Raw genomic sequence first — 22,814 nt, 5'->3', positions numbered from 1 at the left:
ATAGGACAGAAGGGATGAGTCGGGGTTTAATGTCTTTTAGAAATATAATGCATTATGAGAGGGTACTTTTGTGATGGCATACAACTGTTTTATTGATCTGATTATAGGATTTCTTAATGCTGTCTAAAAATGGAGGATGTTGAACTACCAAAATTTTACAATGGGGGGGGTCTAATTAGATGAATAAAGAGGAAAAGGGATGGGGAATTGTGTGGTTGCTCTCCTTCCCATATACCTAGTGACTTCAGTACTTCATGTGACGTTCATTTACATAGTTCAAATGGCATTTTTTTTTCTGTACCCATGCTAATAAATAAGAACACTTAACAGGTGCTGAGGAGTTGCTTCCTCTCCTTCATGCAGTTTTTGCCTATACTCTTACTTGCAACATTTGTTCCTTACTCTTATGTTTAGCCTTCCTAGTTCCCTCCTTATGTGAAATTTTCAGGATGGATGAGCACTTATATGATAATATGATGACACACTCAAACTTACTTCCACCATAGTGTAGGATGTTATAGAAAAATCCTCAAGGAAGGCCAAGTTTGACAGTATCATCAGTTTCTTATTCTACCTCTTCAGTGTTGCACTAGAATCTTGGCATTAATTTTTAAACTCAGGTTTTTGTGGCATTTTATTTAGAAGGAAGTGAAAGCGGACGGATGCTTGTGAGTGCTCCATGGCTGCATCTCCCTCGATTCATTCATCTTCTACCCACTATAATGTGGAACTGTTCTTTGGGTAAGAAAGCTGCTTAAAAAAGACTTATTATTTCTAAGCTGCTTTGATGAATTGCCTGCACATTGGTCCATTCGGGGTTCTTTTTTCTGTTGGTTATCTTGTACAGTAATCTTTGTACTGTAGCAATTGATAAAATTTTGGAAGATGACTGTTTGCAAGAGTGGGTGTGCACCAGTAACACAAGGTTCCTGTAACTGAAAGACACTGATATTTTAAAAGCTAATATGCTGGATGCTGTCTATAAATCCTGTATTTTTAGTTTCTTAGCATGAGACAAGCATAACTCCCTACGCTTAGACTTACCAGTGTGAGCAGAGCAATACTGTTACCTGCCTGGACATGAAAAGCTTCTGTCTCCCATTTCCACCATGCTTTACAGCTTGTGATGTTTTGATGATTTTGGCATTTAATATATCAGTTTAATCTTTGATTATGTACTTGGTGTTAACCAGAAGCAGAAATTAGGAGAAGGGCCATAGAACTCAAAGATCTCTATTCACAAAAATATTTCGTAGCCCCATGTGTTGGGACTAATAGTTTTTCAATATTGTTCTTGGTTTTAATTCAAATATTGCATTGTAAAGTACCTACTGAACTGGGTTTGATTTTAAATGGAGCAAAACAGGCAAATGGTCATTACACTTTATTCCAGAAGAGCCAGTTGTACCTTGTCATTTTGCTACAACTTTTTATTCGGATTTCCTCAAGTGATATCTCAGACCTTTGTAACTGAATCTGGAGGGTTAGTTTCATTATGGTAACTTCATTTGTCACATGGACATGGTCACAAAGCAGAAAGAACCCCCTGGTGTATTGCAGAACAGCCCCTTTGATCCCAGAGGAGGCCTTATAATTGAGCATAAAGCATAGATTATGACATTGGAACTAAATTATCAACCTTTTTCCATAGGTTGAAGTGATTTTAGAGTTGCATGAATGAATCTTGTTTGAAACAAATTACAGATTTCTGTAAAATTAAAATTATTAAATGACCAAACTGATATCCAAAGTGGTCATCCCCAGCTTATTGCCGTTTCAGTATTGAGCGAGTATGTTATGTGCAATATACTTTGCTGCTCCTGTCACCTGAAGAAAGCAAAATTTTCTTCAACTGCAAGCAAAGTTAGCAGGTCTCATGGGCAACATGTAGCCTGAAAACTACAGGTTAGGGACCACTGATCTGAAGCAGAGGACTACATACGAGCAGCAGCTTCAGATCTGAGACATGAAACCAGTCTCTTTCTGTACATAAAGCTATGTTAGTAATTGGCATGCACCAATACTGAATGGCTTGATACATACCTAAAAAGTTTAGGTACTGTTCATGATATAGATCAGGGATGGGCAAAGTCCAGCCTGCGGGCCCGATCCAGTTGGCAGTGGACTCCATTTCCCAACTGCCCCTGTGCATGGCTGGGGCTGGTCTCCTTGGAGACCCCAGCAGCTGTGTGGGAAAGTTCAAGGCTGGGGTTGCCATGGAGACCAGCCAAGCTGGCAGTGCCTGCAGCAGGGCAGGGCTGTCACTGCTTCAAGAAGCTGAGGCACAGCCATGATCCCCTGCTTGCACATCCCTGCCCACAGTGTGCAGGCTACAGATTGTGGCTCTGTCCTGGCTCCAAAGCAAATGGCCCTCATCACAAGATCCCAGTGGCTCCGGAGCAGGCTTCTGCCCTGCCACGCATGCTGCCCCTGGTCTCCATGTAACCCCAGCCTTGAGCTTTCCCCCCTGCTGCTGGGGTCTCCATGGAGACAGGCCCCAGCCATGTAGGCTGGAGCTACTGGGAAATGGAGTCTGGCTATTGACCAGATCAGCCATTTTGCCCACCCCCGATACAGATGATTTATTATCCAAGGATCTAGCTCTAAATCGTAAATGAACAAGGTCGCTGTTGTAAGTGAAGTTCTGAATAGTTCCAGAATGGAGGATATTGGTTCCAAAATGGTAATACTGCGGGACCTTTCTAGTAGTCAAGTTGTAGATTTCAAACGATAGTGTTTCATAAAGCTAATATTATTGTCATTCTGGTTAACCTGGAGCCTGTAAGTGCTGAATGCTCTCTTCATAACAGTCTAGTTTGGAAATGCAGCTCAATCCTTCATATGAGTTTCCCAGATTTTGCAGATCAGCTTTTCTTTGGTCAATGATTTCACAGGTCAGTTTATCTTCTGGGACCCCTCCCTGCCTTCTGGTTAAGGAATCCTTTCACGTGTACAGCATGAATCAGAAATGGGATGGATGTTCAGACACCAGAAAGGTGCTGGTGTTGGACAGGAACTTCCACATTCTTTGGAGGTATGTGTGCATGTGCACCTCTGACTCAAGGCTATGCTGATTGTATCACCTGGACAGTAGACCATAACTTGCTTCAGTTTCAGAAATGTGTTATGTAAGAAGTGGTTGTGTACATAATCAAAATTATATATGCTGTGAACCTTGCAGGGATCCAAAACAAAGGTTTCTATTTTTAACCTAGGACATTGTCAAACTCCCTAGGCTCAAGAGGTAAGAGGGACAATTATCTATGTAAGCTGCCTCTCATACATGCATTATTGTCCTTTATAGTAGCCCAAAGTAGATGGAATAGTTCAAAGAGAGAATGAGCGTATAGACTGGCCTCTGCTGAAATAGCCAGCAAAATGCCAATCATGATGTGGTCACTTAATCTTTAGTAATTAGGCCTTTGACTTCAGGGCCAGACTGTGATTTTATGTCTTTTCAGGCAGGGATAGTGATACATGGTGCTCAAACACCTCCACTCTCCTTACCACTTCTGTGTAGCCAGTAACAGTGTGACGTCCAGAAGAAAAACTTCCTGCTCTGACTGCAAATTCAGAATAGCTTGTTTGAAAGAGAACAGAGAAGACTTGCGCTAAGGAGCACGCTGTGTACGTTTCATAGGTCCCTTCCAGCCCTAACATCTATAAAACTATTAGATCATGGAGTCCAACCCCCTCCCCTGGGCAGGAATGAGTGCTGGGGTCAGACGACCCCAACCAGGTGTCTGTCCAGTATCCTTTTAAACACCTCAAAGGAAAGGGACAGCACCACTTCCCTTGGAAGCGTATTCCATATTTTGGCAACCCTCACTGTAAAGAATTTTTTCCTGATGTCCAATCTGAATTTTCTCTCTTCCAGTTTGTGGCCATTATTTCTAGTTACCCCAACAGGTGCCCTGGTAAACACTGTATCCCCTATTTCTTGCTGCTCCCCCCACCCCCCCATGAGTTTGTAGGAAGCCATGAGATCACCTCTCAGCCTCCTGTTGTGGAGGCTGAAGAGGTTCAGGTCTTCCAATCAGTCCACATAGGGTTTTTTCTGTAGGCCGTTAACCAGACGAATGGCCCTCCTCTGAACCCTCTACAGGCCATCCACATCCCTTCCAAAGTGCAGTGCCCAAAACTGGATGCAGTATTCCAGCTGTGGCTTAACCAATGCCACATAGAGGGGGAACATCACCTCCCTGGACCTGTTTGTGATGCACCTACTTATGCAAGAAAGGGTGCGGTTAGCTTTATTTATTATCTCATCACATTGGTGATTTATGTTCATTTTGGAGTTGACTACGACTCGGAGATCCCTTTCTGTAGTTGTGCTACTTAGAGTGGTACCTCCCAGGCTATAGGAGTGTTGATGATGCTTCCTCCCCAGGTGCAACACATGACACTTATGCTTGTTGAACTGCATCCTATTCTGTTTGGCCCATTTCCCCAGCCTGGCCAAATCAGCCTGGATTCGCTCCCTGCCGTCTAGTTTGTGTACCTCCCCCCATAGTTTGGTGTCATCAGCAAACTTGGATAGGGTGCTTTCTACTCCCTTGTCCAAGTCGCCAATGAAGATATTGAATAGTACCGGTCCCAGGACAGAGCCTTGGGGGACTCCGCAGCCCACATTTCTCCAGGTGGAAACCGACCCGTCCACCACCATTCTCTGGGTGCATCCCATAAGCCAATTTTCTACCTACCGGACTGTGTAATAATCTGCATTGCAACTGTTTAGTTGATTTATAAGAATTGGGCGTGACACTGTGTCAAAAGCCTTTTTAAAATCTAAGTAAATAACATCTACCTCTTTTCTTTCATCCAAGCATTTTGTGACCTGGTCGTAAAATGAAACCAGGTTAGTCGGGCAGGATCTGATTGCCCCTTAGCATCATTTTACATGCTGGTCCCCCACAAATGTAGTCCTTAACGAGTTTCTCAAAGGTCTTGCCAATGATAGAAGTAAGACCGACTGGCCGTATTTACCCGGTTCCTGCTTCCTCCCCTTGTTGAAAATAGGGACCACGTTGGCCCTTTTCCAATCCTCCGGGACCTGTCCTGGGCACCATGAGTGGTCAAACAGTTGTGCCAGTGGCTCTGCTATGACTCCAGCTAATTCCCTAAGTACCGTAGGATGAAGATCATCAGGACCTGTTGACTTAAATCCATTCAACCCTTCCAGGTGCCCCTTTACTAGGTAGCTCAAACAGTTGGTGGGTTAGTATCTATACTGGACTTACCTAAGGTCCAAAAGGGATGCATATTTGTATCTGTGTCCAGAAATGCGGATGCAGAGAAATCTGGGCATCCTATCTGCTACCAGTTGCCCAAGTTCATCCTGAAGGGGCCCTAAGTTACCCTGCACCTTCTTTTTGCTTCTTATGTAGTTAAAGAATGACTTTTTGTTATCCTTAACTTTTGCTGCCAGCCTAAGCTCCATTTCTGCTTTGGCTGTCCTCGCTGTTTACCTGCAAACTTGAGCCAAGCAGGTATACCTCTTGGTGGCAGTCCCCTGCTTCCACAGCCTGTAGGCCTCTTTTTTTCCCCTCCAGGCTCTCCTGGATTTCCCTGCTCCACCAAGAGGGTTTCTTTGCTTTTGCCCCCTTTTATGTGTAGTGGGATTGTCCTTTTCTGCGCCTGAAGGATTAGTCCCTTGTTGGTCTAACCTAATAGATGGTGCAAAGTGTATGCTTGCTGCATGCACGGAAGAGATTGTGTCAGAAGGTGTAGTCTTTCCAGTGTAACAAATATGGGAGCCCCCTGAATAGCACTGCTATAGACACAAGAGCCACCACCACATGACAGCCTTGTTGCTGCTCATTGAAGCTAGTTTCCATCAGTGGTTACTACAGGTCTAGTTTCTAAATCTTGCATGCGTTTACTTACATTTACCTGGGACTAGAAATGGGGGAGATGTTTAAGCAGTTAAGGTAGGATGTATGTTTACCCTCCTCTATAAGCATTTTAATCTTAACCTTGTTTTCAGTTCTTCCACTTACAATTTATTCCTGAAAACCTTTTCCAGAGTATGGGGTTAACTTTCTTAAAAAGATTCTAACTAATTGGACAGTGACCAGATCCTCTACCCTTGTAAAGTAGAGCAAGATGAAAGGATTTAAAGCAACCTCAAGGCTAAAAGGGATCTGTAGAGGTCATCTATTCCATTGATATGCCCCAAGGCAGGATCAACTATACCTAAACTATTTGACGGATTTTTCTAGCCTACTTCTAACGTACTCTAGTGTTGTAAATTGCATGATTTCTCTGCATAATCTATTCCACAACTTAACTGCCCTCTTGGGAAGTTTTCTAATATCCAGTCTGTATATTTTGTTGTAATTTAATCCTGTTTCCATGTGTTCTGTTCCAGTGAATCCAGGAAGCAGTTTATAGCCTCTCTTTTTGCAGAATTTTTTTTACAGATTTGAGACTTCAGTCTCCTTCTGTACATGGTATGTATAAAAAAGTGTCTGCTGGCTTAAGTGCTACCATATATGTATTCACTGGCTAAAAGAAACAATAAAACTCTTGAACTTAAAGGACAAAGACAGTCCTATTGTACATGGGGGAATTCATGCATTTTCCAGGTGTAGTTTTGTTGACCACATTCTTTCTTTTGTTGAGGTTCACTGTCAATAACTTCTTATAGTATCCTGCAAAACTGACATTTAAATCTTTCGTTAACAAATGGCTCTTTTTTATAGTTGACTTTGGAAAAGTTTTTGCCATTCAGAGTTAGAATACGTGATCTATGGCTGACTTCTGTAGAAGATAGCAGTGACTTCTTGCATTTTATGTGGTTTGTGGTTTCTTTTCTGTTTGGTGCACGCAGGAACAGTCAGTGTATAATGGGGACTGATCCATACAGCTCAATATATTTTGAATTGCACCATTTTTCACAAGAATCTTGGGGTCAGATTTGTTCCCTTCCAAAAGAGATGCCAGGACTGACCTCTGTGTAGTTGGATAAATTATTTGATTTCAATAATCTTGTTTTTCAGCGTGTTATGTGTTAAATATTCAGAAATAGGCAATGCAGTTTTGGGAGCCGGATGCAATGCCATAGTTTTTCATGGTTTTCTTATTAAGGGAACCTGTAAGGAGTTTTTGTGTTTTTCATGATGTATTTTTGGCCCTACATGACACTTCAGCGTTTTATTTATACCTTTTCTGTTGGAAGCCTGAAAGCCACATGCCATATTAAGACCTCTGCTTGCAGAATCCTACTTGTATAACTTAAATTCTTCCTAAAGTTTCACTGTCTACAGCAAATGAAAGCAGAGCAGGGTGGCACATTACAGACCAACTTGTTCAGAAATGTATAAGCTTTCATAGGCAACAGCCTACTTTGTCAGATGCTAGGAATATATTTGCAGAGAGCAGGAGTACTATAACAAGTGAATTAGTATTTTTCTTTAGACCTTTGCAGCTCCTAGTTTACAAACAGATTGCATTTCTCTAGCTCAGGCAGTTGCCTTTTAATCCTTACTTCTCAACTAAACTGATGTTTGTAAGCTTGTTGTAAGGCTTGTCACTTCTATGAAGTGTATGCCACATCTGTGTTTTGTAAAGCTATGGGATCGCTGCCTATACTGCTGTTTGAAGTCAAGCTCATTGCTTCCCTGTATTCCCCCTCTGAAGCTTACTGCATGCTCCATCCTCTTACCTTCTCTTTCATGGTGCACTGCAATGCTTTCACTGTCCCCATGCCAGATACTCAACCATACCATCATCCCCACCTCTTTTTTTTTATTTTCTTTGCATGCGAGGGGCTTTGTTTAGACCATTTTCCCTCCACTGTTACATATCTTCCATTCTGGAAGGTAATGCTTTGACTCTAAAATGGCTTAACTTTCCTGAGAGGAGGCGCAGGGATCAGAGGGTTTCTTACTGTTAATGTTGGTCTGTGCTTGTATCAGCCAGTCTTCTGAGCTGTGGACACCTGCAGAAGTGTTTAAAGCTGTAGTTCGTGTAAACAGATGGCAGGGGTTCTTTGTATTTCCCCAGAACCAGTAGAGTTCTTCTGAAAGACACCTAAAATATTCCCTGAAAGTTTGGAATTGACTGGTTAGTGTTCAAAAGCAGCATGTATCTGTAATGTCTAATATCATGCTGGAGCCTTACAAACCCTGCTGGTAGTAAACTAGAAATCTAAAATGTTAGTAATTGCTTGTCTGGTACCACCTTGCTAACTGAAGAGACTTTAATAACCTTAAAATGGTATTTCAGAAGCACTGAAGTTTTGGGTTATCCGTGATTCAGAAACCATATCCTGAAATCAAAAGCTCTTCTCTTTGCCTAATGTTGTTAGCGGGTATCAAGGGTGTGTTGCCTTGCTCCCTAGTGTGGTAATACCCTGTGCCGTGTGCCTTTTTCAAGGAAAACAGGTAATGGCTGTCCCTTAAATTGGACTTCTTTTCACAAGCTGTTATGCAGTGTGGGAGCATTACTTTTCCATGCTGCAAAATCCTGTGACACGTAGGATGTAAATAGACCTCTTACTTGAGGTTGGCCTGATTGTTCCAGGGATTGACCTGGATCAAAACAGGCATGACTCAAGCTAATCGTTTATACACGTCACCCTTTCAATGTGCATTACTGCTTCCGTGCCAGTGCGTGGTGCCTCAGAGGCTGGCAGTGACCTGCAGTAGCCTTAGGGGGACACAGCCATGTTCCCGGAAAAAGCATTAGCACATTTTATCCCTTATTCGTCAGAGGGACTTGAAGCAGGACAATGGGCTTATATATCTGTAAGATCGCAGGACAAAAAGCTTTCTCATGGGACAAACGCAAGATCTTACAGCCTTCTGTACTGACCGAGCCTATGGGACAAAATTGGCATAGCATTTAGCAGGTTCATCATTGTTTGAAAAGAGAGAGAAAATATAAATAGGTGGTATAACTCAAATGATGATGAAAAGAAATATACTTTAATAAATTGATCTGAGGTATTGGTTTGGGCCTGCTTAATTGCAGTAGCTAGACACTCTAAGTTTATTTGAAGTATAAATTTACACACATGGAATACTTTTAAAATATTATGGGAAGAAACTGCCCTTAAATAGCTATTGGATCTGGGGAACTTGTTGGGTGCAGTCTTATGTAAAATAAATAAAATCCTTACTGTAGGCTGGTTGTGTCATAGCACAGACTTACTTTATGGTAATTGACTGTACTTGACTTTGTTAACTTGGCATCTTTTTTGATCTTCCGTACTTTCTAGAGACCTGCGGTACTTGAAAACTTTCCGAAAGCTTTGTAATTTGAGTACGTCAAACCGTTGCAGTACCTGAGATTGTTTGTTTGCTTTCAAAATGAAGAGAACCAGGCAGGCAGTTAAAGCTGAGTACCCAGTTCTTCAAACACGAGAAGAAACAAAAAAACAAAGGACCTGTTTTTATGGACCAGTATTTGGCAAGTCACACATGCAAACTTTGGACTGGGGAAGCCTCCCACATCACATTCTCTTATGCATTTTTCAGTTTCTGCCTTTAGTAGATCGTGCATGGGCATCTTCTGTTTGTCGAAGGTGGAATGAAGTTTTTCACATTCCTGACCTCTGGAGAAAGTTTGAATTTGAGCTTACCCAGCCTGCTACTTCTTACTTAAAGTCTACTCACCCTGATCTCATTCAGCAAATCATCAAGAGACATGCTAATCATCTGCAGTATGTCAGCTTCAAGGTAATGATAGGAATGTGGACCCGTTCTCTCATTTTATAGGAGAGCTGTGTTTGGAATTCTGTAAGTTGTTTGGCTGCAGAATAGCATCCTAAACGGATGTGTTGGATATGTCTTTTTAAGAAGAAAATAGTATAAATCTTCTGAGATATTTACTCGGATAGCTTCCAAAAATGACTGCTTGGAATGTTTTTTTTGAAAAACAGTGGTAACTATTTCGTGGGTATGAACAATATTAGTTTCACATAACTTTCCTATTTTTCATTTTGCATTATATTCTGTGACTGTTACATGACAGCTCTAAAGCAATAGTATTGCTATTATATTGCTATAAGAAATAGCTATCCTCTCACTCTGTGAGAAAATTACAGCACAGCTATGTCATTTGAAATTCACTATAAGATTAAGATTACGTATTTTGTCCATGGTATGTAATCTGATATTAAGGACACTAAGACATGCGCAGACACATCCTCCATTGCTGGCAAGGAGGAGGTCATATTTCATAACTCTTACACGTAGAAAAATGGAAACGAGGATACTAGGATTCCCTCTACTCTAGTTATCCAATTGCCGAGTGTTTTCTGATTTATATCAAAGAGTTCTACTACTTTGAAGTTTTGTCATGAAAAGGACAAAAGTGAGTATAAGATGCAATACTTGTATGTCAAGGTGAAAGAAATAGTGACAGCTAAGAAACAGTATGGTCATTTTTATTTTTGAAAGGTGATTTTCATGTTTTCAGAGTACTCCCCTAGCTTGGATTTACCTTTACTGGACCACTTAATTGTTAACTCTAAATAGCTTTTGAGATGCTTCATAAACAGTGGAGTCTGCGTTGGAATATTTCTAGGGGAATTTGGGTTTGTAAGTGGGCATTCTTGCAAGGATGAGTTTGTGCAGAATGATCCTCACTGTGGGTGAGAAGCTGTGGAAGGGATTACTGTCAATGCCAGGATTAAATCTGGAAGCTTCTGTCCCTAGTACTCTTGCTAATCTTCTTTCTTAATTGCATTCTTAGATTTTATGATCCAGTTCTGTAGCTGACCCATAGTTAACACTTTAATTGGTTACTAAGTACTGCCCCTGATATGTAACTGGATGCAATGAATGATTATGGTGTAAAACACACTATGGATATCTTGGGCCTACCCAGCAGGAGGACTTCACGCTCTCTTACTTTTTGAGGAAAATGAGATATAGGTGAAGTGATCTATTCAGGGTCACTTAGCAGGCTCACGTTGGAACTGACAATAGAATCCAGGTCTTTGGAATAACCTATTTGCTGCTCCAGCCCGGGGCTAGTCAACAGGTGGCTCACAAGTGGTTAAATTTTGCTTATTTTTGTTATTTTTAAAGGATAATCCACTTAAATCTAAGTCAAAGTTGGTAGGTACAAGGAAGAAAAATCAGTTCTTAATTTCAGACAAAAACTCATCATTTCAATATTAGTTGTTTGTGCAAATAGAGACATTAAGCAAGAGGAAATGGACAGATAAGGCAAGGCAAAGATAGACGGGGTGTTAAGCTTAAGCGTCATAACAGGGCTGTCGGAACAAAGTTTTGAGTAATCGCACATTGTAGTACCCCCTGCAATTAAAAATTTCTCATGACCTTTTCCTCCCTTCAGAATTCCGACTTCATTTGTTACACAATATGTAAAATTTAAGGGGATACAGAGCAACTTCATACACACTCTTCAGTGTCATAAGTGTTGTGCACATATGTTAGTAATTTCCCCTTCCTCCTGCCCCAGAAAAAAACAACAAAATTTACTTGGGTTTTAAAATGTTGTTTAGGTTGATAGTAGCACTGAGTCAGCAGAAGCAGCCTGTGACATCCTTTCGCAGTTGGTGAATTGTTCTATCAAGACATTAGGTTTGATTTCAACTGCCAAGCCAAGCTTCATGAATGTCTGCAAGGTAATATTTTATGTGCTCTTGAATTTTTATGCTGTATATAAACTATTAATAAGCTATTTGGGTATTATTACATTGAAAAGCTCTCATTGACTCACCTAAATTACACACAATACAAATTCTTATCAATCTTTTTCTAAAATTAAGTTTCACATGCCTTATACAGTATATGCTATATTTGACTGGTACCAACTAAAATATCCATATGTGTATATAATCAGATCTGAGCCAACTCAATGGATGCTAAGCCAGGACCTCAAAGGGAGAGAGCTCTGCTAATTCATCACAATAGCATTTTGGCTATGATGAATACACATTTTTGATGGGTAGACAGATGATAGTCCTTAAAGTGCTTAGAGTGCTGCTTTTGGACCTCTGAAATACTGCAATAGTACATCTCTCCTCAAACCTGGAAACTATCTTTTGTCCTACCAAACATCACTCTTCAGGATGGGCGCACACCTTGCTGGGGTTATTTGATGCCAGCAATCTATCCTGCCCAGAGCAGGGGGCTGGACCCAGTGATCTCACAAGGTCCCTTTCACCCCTAAACTTCTGTGATGCATGTGGCACTTTGAGCGGAGTTGTGGGTTTTCTTTTGAAAAAAGGCTTATTAAAAAGAGCGTGCTGGAAACAAATACTGTAGAGAAAATGTGCTGGAGTTCTTAATTTCATGGAAGGTAAACATCGTTTTGGTTTTGTATCTCATCAGCAACCTATGATGGTTTTTTCCACTTCATTGCATGTTAATCCTTGACTGATCGTAGTTCAGTTCTTGCTGGGTAATGGCGAAAAACCCTTAACTTCATACGCGCTCTTCTGTTGTTATGCTCTAGGCACTGCAGGTTCTTCAGTGGGTGTACTTAAATTGTTATTACGGTAATTAAACTGACAAATGCAGAACCTCAAAACACATCTATAATAGTGCAGGAGTTGATTTACTGAGCATTTAACATTAATCTGCTGTTTATATTGCATATAATAGCATCTTAGAAGGGGGAAGAACTGTGTTAATATGAACATTAAAATAACTCCTTGTTTGAGAGCAAGTACTACTTTAACATGCAATGTAAGGCTTTGATTAAGATAATCCTGCACATACAGCGCAGTGCTTGTTTCTTGTTTTCATATGTCCTTCCTGTTTTATACTATGAGCTTACTAATATACCTAAGGAAGGATAACTTTTCCCATCTATTTTCTCTTAACAGACTCATTTTGCATCAGCGCTGACAGTAGTTTTTATTAACTCAAAGTCATTATCATCCATCAAGATTGATGACACCCCAGTTGATGATCCTTCCTTGAAAGTTCTTGTTGCTAACAACAGTGATACTCTGAAACTACTGAAAATGAGCAGCTGTCCTCATGTGTCACCCGCTGGTGAGTAGTAAGTTTTATTTAAAAAATAAAGTGGTAAAATAGTAACACTTCAATATCTGAAACCTGTTTTCAGACACTGATAAATTATCTTCCTCCTTTAAGCTTCTCATGCAGCATCTCTGTTTTGAGAATACTTTTTCAATACTGTCAGTTAATATATGGATAATGCACTACTTGTGTTTTCTCTACTCTGGATATGCAATTGCCATTTTGTGGATCGGTTAACTTAAAAACCACCAGTGCCATACAAGATTAAGTATAAAGCCATGAGAGGAATTAACAAATGCTAACAAATAAATAGGTCATTGCAAAGGACTCCATCAATGTCCCTGGCACCTCATTGTGGATAGGTCTTGCACAGAAGTCTCTTCATTGCCTGTGACTGACACTCTATGTAGCTTTAATGAGCCCTTTAGGAGCCTTTTATTTTAAGCTAAGTTTTCAGTCTAACTTTGAAAATATATCTAATCTCCCCTTCCCCCGCAGTAGCAGGTATTTTATATCTACATTATTCAGGAGGCCCATTGGTCATTCTACAGCCTCTCCCTTGTCTGAAAAAAATGGGACAAGACCCCAGAACTGTCCCTTCCCTTTCCATAGAAAGGGTGGGAGGAGGATCCAGGCCTACTGCCTCCTCTGGGTTTCAGAGTACAGACCTTTTCATAAGCAATTGAGAATAGTTCTTGCCTTCAGTGTTTGGCAGTCTGCCTTCCCATCTTGCTGCTTCCTGTTTCACTGAAGCCTCTTTACCTGATTGCTCCATCATACTTGTGCAGCTATTTTTTAAAGCAGCTGTTGCCAGTGGCAGAGTGGATTAGGTTTAAATCAGATATATTTAAATCACTGGCCAGGAAGCCTCGATTTTTAATCAGTTTTTTTACAAAAAGTGCATTCTTGTTTGATATTCTTTATTCGTTTAACTTCTTGAAACTTTGCACTTTTAGAGAAAGGAAAGGGCATGACTGTGTGTACCCAAATGTGCAGAGAGACAATGGGGCTGATGGGTGGGCAATCGGGTCTCTTATTTCATTTCCATATACTGCTGTTAAGGATGTTATATCCAGAGACCATAAACTCACTATGCCTAAAGAAGGGTGTTTGTGCCCGAAAGCTTGCAAAAAACACATTTTCCAACTTTAGTTGGTCTAATAAAAAAATATCACATCTACGCAAAAAATCATGTCCGCCTATGAGCTGTAGGACCTTCATTTTTTTTGGTGGAGGGAGTAGGAGCTGTTGTGTTTTTGTGTGCATGTATTTGAATTACCTGGCCCACCGATTACTACCCCATGGTCCTAATATATAGTGATGTAGATAGAGAGCTACACTCACTCCCACACCTACCCTTTAGTTCAGAAAGCAGTAAGAAATGCCACTGTGCTACTGATACGTTCTTGTATAAATGCCTAATAATAACAGTGGCAAATTCTGCATGTCTGCCTCTGGAAACTCCTTATCAGGTTGCCTCTGGAAACCCCTTATATACTACATGTATATATTTATTGCTTTGCATTAATTCCAGTGCTTATCATGCCCCAGCCTGCTGGGTCAGCACTTACACATGTTGCTGCTTACAAAAAAACAACAACTCTGCAGCAGGATAGTACTTGTATTTACAAGTACAACCTACTGCACAGCTTATAAGTTTGCTGTGGCCTAATATGGGCACACGTGTAGATGCTAAGACATTTACTGTACAGTTAATTAGGCAGCTCTGCAGTAAACGTCTCATGTAGACAGGCCCACTGTATTCTTAAATTATAGGATTCTTATTGTGAATTTTAACAGTAAACATTTAATGGTAAACATCAGGTTTTGTAGGTCATGGATGCAGTTTAACTTTTTCAGATGTGCAAACACCATTATTAAACATAGGATGCTGCAGCTTCTGCAGTCCCAGTTCTTCTGCCAGTTGCATGCAGCTCATTATCTCAAGATATATTATGCCTTATTAGCACCTGTTCATTTTCCTTGCCTTCAGTTGCTACAGATTTGACTGAATCAAAGTTAGTAAACAGTTCTTTTACGATTCTTTCTAAACTCGAGTTCAGTTTGTTTGAGGTACCTGGCAGTTTGGGTTAACAAAAGTAAAAAGCAAGCAAGGGAAATGAAATATAAAATACGAAGCTTCTGTATTTCCGTAGGAAATTTTCAAAGTAGAAGTCTGTTTTTTCACTAAATGTAGAGGCTGTTTAGGTGTGAATTTGAGAGCTTTCCACATTATGATGTGCCCCAAGAACACTTTCTCAACTCTTTGTGAATAGTTTAATATTTCTATGATCATGGTTCATGCCTTGGAGTTTCTACCTTCTCATGTAACAACACCCTGGGATTGGATAGGCTAATTTCCATTCTGAATTAGAGTAAGATGTTGGTAAATGTTTGCAATTGTCAGGCTTGTTATGGAAAAGAACAGTGGCCTCCAACCTTGTTTTGCTGTGACCCTAAATCTTGGTTGTTACCCCCACCCCTGCCACCAACTCACTCATGCCCAGCGGTGCAAACACAGCCTGAGCCAGGGCGGAATCACGGGGCACAGCACTGGCGAGAGCCATGTGCCAGGAGAGCCCTGCAGGCAGGAAGGGGAGAGTGAGGGGCAGACGCCCCACGACCCTGATTTGGGTCTCAACCTGAGGTTGGGAGCCACTGGAATAGAATATTGAGAGTGTTTTGGGGACTGATTATTTGCCTAAAGCAAGAACAGCTCACTGAAGGCAATGTGTCCTAATCACTGGTCACTAACTGGGGGGGAAAAAAAAGGGGGAGGGGGAGGGGGAGGAATCCACTAACAAGCCATCAAAATTGTGTCTAAAAAGTTTAAGCCTGGCAGAAGCAGCAGACAAACATGGGTGCAGAGAAGACGTGGATTCCAGAAGCATGTGGCTCTTGGTGATGTGGAGTCTGAGCCAAATCCCAAAAAAAGAACTGACACAGGCATTAGGCTTCTGTTATGGGACGTGAGTTTGCTAAGTTGAATAATAAATACCACAATGTACCGGTTAAGTATTTGGATAATACTTATTCTTCTATATTAATTTATTGTAAAGATATCAATTCTTCATATTTAAATGTTTTGGGACTACTGTGTGTGTGTGTGTTTTGTTGTTTTGTTTTTTTCCCCAAGGAATATAAACAAGCCTATTTCAATTTTCCATTTTTGTCTTAGGAATACTGTGCGTTGCAGACCAGTGCCATGGCCTTAGGGAGCTGGCTTTGAACTATTACATATTAAGTGATGAACTGCTGCTCGCTCTTTCAAGTGAGAAACACGTTAACCTCGAGCATCTGCGCATAGATGTCGTGAGCGAAAATCCTGGACAGGTTGAATTTCATACCATTAAAAAACAAAGCTGGGATGCACTCGTAAAGCATTCTCCCAAAGTCAATATTGTGATGTATTTTTTTCTGTATGAGGAAGAATTTGATGCATTTTTCAGAGAGGAAACCCCAGTTACTCACCTTTATTTTGGTCGCGTAGTAAGCAAAGCAATGCTAGGTCGTATTGGCATGAACTGTCCAAGATTAATTGAGTTAGTGGTATGTGCTAATGGACTTCAACCTTTGGATGATGAACTCATTTGTATTGCCGAACGCTGTAAAAACCTAACAGCCATGGGGCTTGGGGAATGTGAGGTGACCTGCAGAGGCTTTATTGAGTTTGTAAAGATGTGTGGAGGCAGGCTTACCCAACTTTCTATCATGGAGGAAGTACTAATTCCAGATAATGATTACAACCTGGACCAAATTCATTCTGAAGTCTCCAAACACCTGGGAAGAATGTGGTTCCCAGATATGATGCCCACCTGGTAAATTATAGAAGCGGATGGAGTGGATTGGATCAGGATACGGATAAGGAACTCTAAAAATGGAACATCAAATATTCCATTTCAGTTGAAATGAGGAACTACGTGGGGAGAAAAAATAAAGCACAAAAGAGTGGTGATGGAAAATGACACGTCTGTTTTTCTAACTAGAATAACAGCAAGCACCCTGAAAGTGTTTCTGGGTTACGAGTGCTTCATCCACCTGGTGGACTAATCTCTAATTTCTGTTAAATTTTGGTCATTCTGTTCCTGTGCATGTAGAAGCCTTTTGCATGTGTTTACTGTTAGTCTTTCTGGGGTGATTAATCAGACTGTTCAGAACTTGAGTGTGTGAGCAAATATTGCAGGCAATATTCCTGAACACTCCAGAGAGGGGCACTGGTTATCCCTGTACTTTCCCCATCTGTTCATTATTCCTTCTGAAATGTGTAGCAAAAAATGCTTGTTATAACAGTGTCCTGGAAGAGCATACCTATTTCAGCCTATTTTAACATCTTGCTTCTTTTATACATGTTTATTGTTGTAAACTCTGGGTTAATACTACAGAAAAGCTAGATTTTTAAATTGCACTGTGTTCCATTTTTTATTTATAACAGTAAGTTATTCTATAAATGCCATGCTGTATATTTCATTTCTTTTTTTCTTATGTATTTATTGACCTTTTGGGGGGGGGGTGTACTTTTTGTTAAAATTGGTGTACCTAAGAGTTCATAATAATTTAATTCTTAGACTGGCAGAGAAGCACTTTGGAAACTCCCAGAACCTAAGGAATAGTAACTGTTTGATTTGAGAGCACAGTTAGTGCCTTAAACTTGTTGTGAAAGACAAGTTTTCTAACTTACAGACTAAACTCACTGGAGTTTAGTTCCCATTTATGCTGCATGGGGACTTTCCCTGCCTGGGATAGAGATGGTTATACCATCCCTGCCCCTGGTGTGGAAGCATGCTGGTGAGGAGGGAAGGATGTATTTGGAGTATACCTGGCTCCTAGGTTTAATACGTGTAACTTTTTTACATGTCAGCACTAAATGGTTTCTAAGGGAAAAGGAGATGGTACCCTTCATTTGGGAAAGGGTGAGGGGGTTAGTACAAAATAGATCATGTAGTTTTTGTGATGATTGTTTTATGCAAGTTGTTTGAATGTAAATCATAGTGCATGGTATAATATGCACCTACAATTCTTACCAGTTGTTCCTCCTTCCAGTTTGTAACAGGGAGATTTGTATAGTGGGTTTATCAGTATAATGTCTATTACATCAAAGCAGAATCTAAGTAGAGCCACTTCCTCAGTTCAGCTAAATTCTCTGTTGCAAAACTAACCTTAGTTTAGGTATTGGCTAAAACCTTTGTTCTCTAGGATGCAATAGTTTTAGGATCTGTACACAATGTTAAAGTAAAGGCGATAATTAAGACAACACCTAGTATATTTGTTTTGAATTGATGAATAATGTCTTTACCTATTGCACGAGAAAAATACTATAAAAGACTCTGCTTGTTAGTCAGATGCTTGCTGTCTTACCATCTACTTTTGAACAAAAAAACTAAGTTACAATATTTGATTTTTTTTTTTTTAAGGATGTGTGCATTTAAACTGTAAATTTTAATCAATCAAACAAGTTTGGTTTTTTTTTACAAGTTTTTTAATGTTGGGTTGGCATTGTATGTGTGCGTGCACGTGTGCACTAGTGTGTAGAAGGAAGCTTCACTTGTGTGACTTGTGAGTTAATAGTATCTGGAGAGAATGAGGTGTGTAATTCCCAGCAATTTATTCTTAATATGAAAACTGTTTTGTTTAGTTTTTTCTTTTTTTAAAGGATGAGAAGAGACTGGGATGAGCAGACTTTCAAATTGTAGGATTTTAGTTGATCTCTGCTTCCTCTCAGACTTAGTCTCTCAAACTTTTTGATGTACCAAAAAAGTGCGAGTCCCCCATCCCCCCCAAGCCTTAAAGTGAAACTTGCCCAACTTGCACCTTTCCTTCGCGCTCTTTTGTTAATTTATTTAGTTTATAGTGACTTGTGATAGCAAAGGACACTTTTTTTTATTGTTTTTGTTTGGGGGGGGGTGGCTAGCAGCTGAGTTCTACTTTTTCCTATATCTTTTTAGTATGTTCAAACAAAAGTGACTAGAATCTCTCAAGAATCATCTTAGGCCATAGGGACTAGATCCGTTATGATCAGGATTTATAGCTAATTTTTTTTTCTGACTGCTTGAATAGCTTGTGGTTTGTAATGACTACATATTTTTCCTTGCTGGGGTCATTTGACCCCAGTAATCTTTCCTGCCATGGCAAGGGGTTGGACTAGATGATCTACTCAGGTCCCTTTCAACCCTAGAAACTATGAAACTATGAAATTTTAAAAATAGGCTGATTCTAGGATAGGAATCTATTTTTGGCTAGGATTGATATTTTTTTTTTTTTTTTTTCAGTTGCTTTGAACTCTAAAGATAAGTAACTTAACTGCCGTGCTTTATTTTAGGTTTATGTATAAATAATCCTGTTTTTCAGAAGTTCCATATGACATCTTTTTCTCCGAAGCACATTCTTTCTGGATGTAACTGATGGTGATAGCCCACTGCAGGGTATACTGTGTAAGCTGTTGAGGACTGCATGTCTGAGATCCCCTATAGCTCTCTAAAGGATGCTAGGAGGTGCAGTGTATGGATCCAGGTTTAAAGAGTGTAGATCAGAGTGAGAGGTTTTGGATGCAACTGAACTGCCTTCCTGCAGTCTCACTCTAGTGAGGCTATTTTGAGAGCTCTAAAGTATTGTCATATAAGACTTTAAATTTGGGAGTTTCAGGGAGGGGGGGTGTTTAGCTGCATTTTAGACTTCTTTTAAGATAACACCTTGAGCAATGCTTTATTATAATATAATCAGGCCATCTTCTTTTAGGGCATGACGCATTTGACTTGGTTTACACATTCAACTTGGTTTTCTCTGAATATAACTTGTTAAAACCATACAAAGTTCAATATTTACACTTTATTAATAAAACTGGGATTAGCAAAGAGTGAACAAACTTCTTAAAGTACAGCTTTACAAACTGGATCATAAAAAAAACTCCATTTGTTCAGTTAGGCCGTAGATCCATATAGCCCAGTGTCCTGTCACATAGTAGTAATGCGTGGATGCTGAGAAGGAGTCTGAACATGGCGCGTCCAGAATTTTCCACACCCTGCTCTCTCATCGCACGTCCTAGCAGTCATAGGTTTAGGAATGTAGTTTGAAAAGTAAAGGTTGAAAGGAAGGCTTGCGCCTATCTGGCATCATCAATCGTCTGCTTTTTCCATTTAAAAGGTAGAATTTGATTAATGTTGACACATGATGTTTTGACTGGGAAACCCCTCCATAGTTATGTGCTAAAGTGCTATGCTTGCATTCTTGCAGGTCCTTCTCAGTGGTGAGAAGATAACGCTGGTTCTCAATGGTGGCAGATAACAGAACAAGGAGCAGTGATCTCGAGTTACAGCAAGGCAAGTTTAGGTTAAATTCCACACGAGGAGAGTAGTAAAGCGCAGGTTAACTTGGACAGGTTGTGGAGTCTCCGTCCTTGGAGGTTCTTAAGACTTGGCTAGACAAAGCCTTGGCTGGGGTGATACGATTGGGGCTGGTCCTGCTTTGAGCAGGGCGTTGGACTAGATGTGACCTCCTGAGGTCCCAACCAATACTAATTTTTCTATGAATTTTCAGTAATGTTTTCATTGGCGCTTTCTATTTACAGTTAGTGCTACACCTTGTTGTAGTACTGGATTTATACTTCAGTATAGGAGAGAATGGTCCAAGAAGTCCACTAATGTTACAGGATTTTTTTAGAAACGTCACTTAAAATAAGAACATAAAGCAAATTACCTTATGGTTCTGATAAGGGACGAGTTATTCCAATCAAATCAACTGGTTTGGTAGCTCAATTGATGTCTGTCACCCAGCTCCACAGAAAATGTTTCCCTCTTAGTTGCCATTTCTTTAACTTTTTACCTCTGTTCAGGTAAAGATGCTCACTTTTATGTCAGGGTCTTTAGAGAGCGGAGCATTGTTTTGCTACAGGTATGTTTTAGCAAAATTAGCTGCCCTCCACTTTTCTCTTTATCCCTGATACAGCAAGACCTTTTAATTCATTTGAAATGACTGGACCCTCAGGGCAGACAGAAAATCGGAATGTTCTGCCAAAACAATGGTGGGGGGGGTAATATTTTTCATATTTCAGGTTTTTTCCTGAGTTCATGTTTGCAATAGAGAAGGTGCATGTACATGTGATGCTTTACTGTGCAGTACACCAATGTGTACTGCTCAGTAAGGTGTCACTATCTAACTGTGCACAGCAGCTGTAAAATAAGCTAATGAAAAGTTTCCTACTACCTGTAAATACAGGTAATAGATTTACTGCACTGTAGCATATATGTTGATGCTGATGGGGAGCAAATTTGCTCCCAGTCAGCCAGGGCAGCAGGGCCCCAGTCTCATGCCTGGGCCAGAGCAACATGGCTGAAAGTCTCTCCAGCTGCATGGTAGAGATGCCTCTTCAGCCAGCCTCCTGTCCACCTGGGGCTAGCTGCCCCCCAGAGGGGGCCACTGCCTGTGTGGCCAGTTGTCAGGCCTCCACACCCCAGGACACTGGAGGCAGCTGGACCATATCACTGCTGCCAGGCTCAGAGCCCAGCAGCTGGGACTGCCTCCTGCACCCCTCTGGTAAGCCCTGAGCAGAGGGGAGGAAGGGGGCACCTCTGCCTGCACTACTTTACCTGTCTGTCCCCAGGTTGCATGTCGGGGGCCCCTTGACATGTTGGCCAGTCAGGGGTGCCCTCTCCCTTTCCCCCAGCCTTACCTGTGAAGCTTCCCTCCTGCCCATCATCATCATCATCCCCTGCCCCCAGCATGCAGGCAGGTGGAAGGCAGTGCAGGAATTTGAGCAGCTGCGTCCTCCTAGCCAGGCAGCCAGGGGCCTGTGGCATGCTGCAGGGGTCAGGGACTTGTGGCATAAGCAGAGGTATCTCTCCAGGCAGCGGCATACATTGCAGGGAAGTGTGGGGCTACCTGGGGCGCCATCAAAGCTCAGGACCTTGCACCAGGTGCTTAGCTGTGCCTGGGGTATCATGGCGATCAGCAACAGCAGGGCATTGTGGGTCAGGGACCCCTCAATGCACTTAAACAGCTTGTCACTCTATGCTGATGGGACTCAGCAGGGGCACATTTGGGCCACAGGCCTTATGTGGTGGGGTCCCTGGCCCCAGGCTGTCTCTGAAGATCGCTGCTGGGGGAGAGTGGAGGTGTTGCCAGCTCTGTGTCCCAGCTGGGACATGCACGTGCACTCAAACACACGTTTACCTGCCTGCAGCTGCTGGGGGCGAGCTGGGGAAGCAGAGGCAGAGCAAAATCCCAGACATTTGCTGATATTTTAAAAAACTGCCTGGATGGAGATGGAAGGATCTAAAAAGAGGACATGCCTGTAAAAACCCACATGTATGGAAACCCTAGCCTGATCTATAGAGAGGGGATGAAGTCAAGCTGCCAGAGCAGCTGCCAGCCCTGGCCCAGCCTGGAGCGGGGCCAGGGAAGGCAAGTAGGGAGCAGGAACAAAGGGCTCGGCCAGCCAACTTACCATGTGCAGCCATGCATGTTTGGCTGATGTTCTCCCTGAAACGTTGCAAACTCTCACAAAGAGTACTCTGGTTCTTGCTCTGCAGGTCCAGCAGCTGGAAGTGGGAGAAAAACAGTAGCTGCCAACACAGATGCTGGGGCAAGGATTCCATCACCACTGGCTGGTGCCCTCTGCATGAGCCACCTCTGCCAGCAGCGTACCCAGGACAGAGCCTTGTTGCTGGACCAGCTGGTCCTTGCAGCAGAGGCCAGTGTTTCATAGTTTCTAGGGTCAGAAGGGACCTGAGTAGATCATCTAGTCCCATTCCCTGCCATGGTAGGAAAGAGTACTGGGGTCAAATGACCCCAGCCAGGTGTTCATCTAACCTCCTCTTAAAGACCCCCAGGGCAGGAGCCAGCACCACTTCTCTT

At 41.5% G+C, this 22,814-nt stretch overlaps 1 protein-coding gene across 3 annotated transcripts in view; it reads left to right on the top strand.

Moving 5' to 3' along the window:
* Window positions 1–18,424, top strand: part of FBXL21 (F-box and leucine rich repeat protein 21) — a 26,888-nt gene extending 8,464 nt beyond the window's left edge. The window contains exons 2-7 of one of the 3 annotated variants that reach the window (XM_019506248.1): window positions 643–741; window positions 2,895–3,034; window positions 9,224–9,683; window positions 11,480–11,602; window positions 12,809–12,980; window positions 16,147–18,424. In XM_019506248.1, coding sequence (XP_019361793.1) covers window positions 9,315–9,683; window positions 11,480–11,602; window positions 12,809–12,980; window positions 16,147–16,790 — 1,308 coding nt within the window. In that variant the 5' untranslated portion in view covers window positions 643–741; window positions 2,895–3,034; window positions 9,224–9,314 and the 3' untranslated portion in view covers window positions 16,791–18,424. The remainder of the gene's footprint in view (window positions 1–642; window positions 742–2,894; window positions 3,035–9,223; window positions 9,684–11,479; window positions 11,603–12,808; window positions 12,981–16,146) is intronic. The other 2 variants (XM_019506249.1, XM_019506250.1) reach the window with 2 other exon arrangements.
* Window positions 18,425–22,814: the final 4,390 nt, after the last annotated feature.

Source organism: Gavialis gangeticus, unplaced genomic scaffold, assembly GCF_001723915.1.
Source record: "Gavialis gangeticus isolate Ggan-Ray unplaced genomic scaffold, GavGan_comp1, whole genome shotgun sequence".
Lineage (NCBI taxonomy): Eukaryota > Metazoa > Chordata > Crocodylia > Gavialidae > Gavialis > Gavialis gangeticus.
Note: the sequence above shows the minus strand (reverse complement) of the source record. Positions and strands in the feature narration are given on the sequence as shown.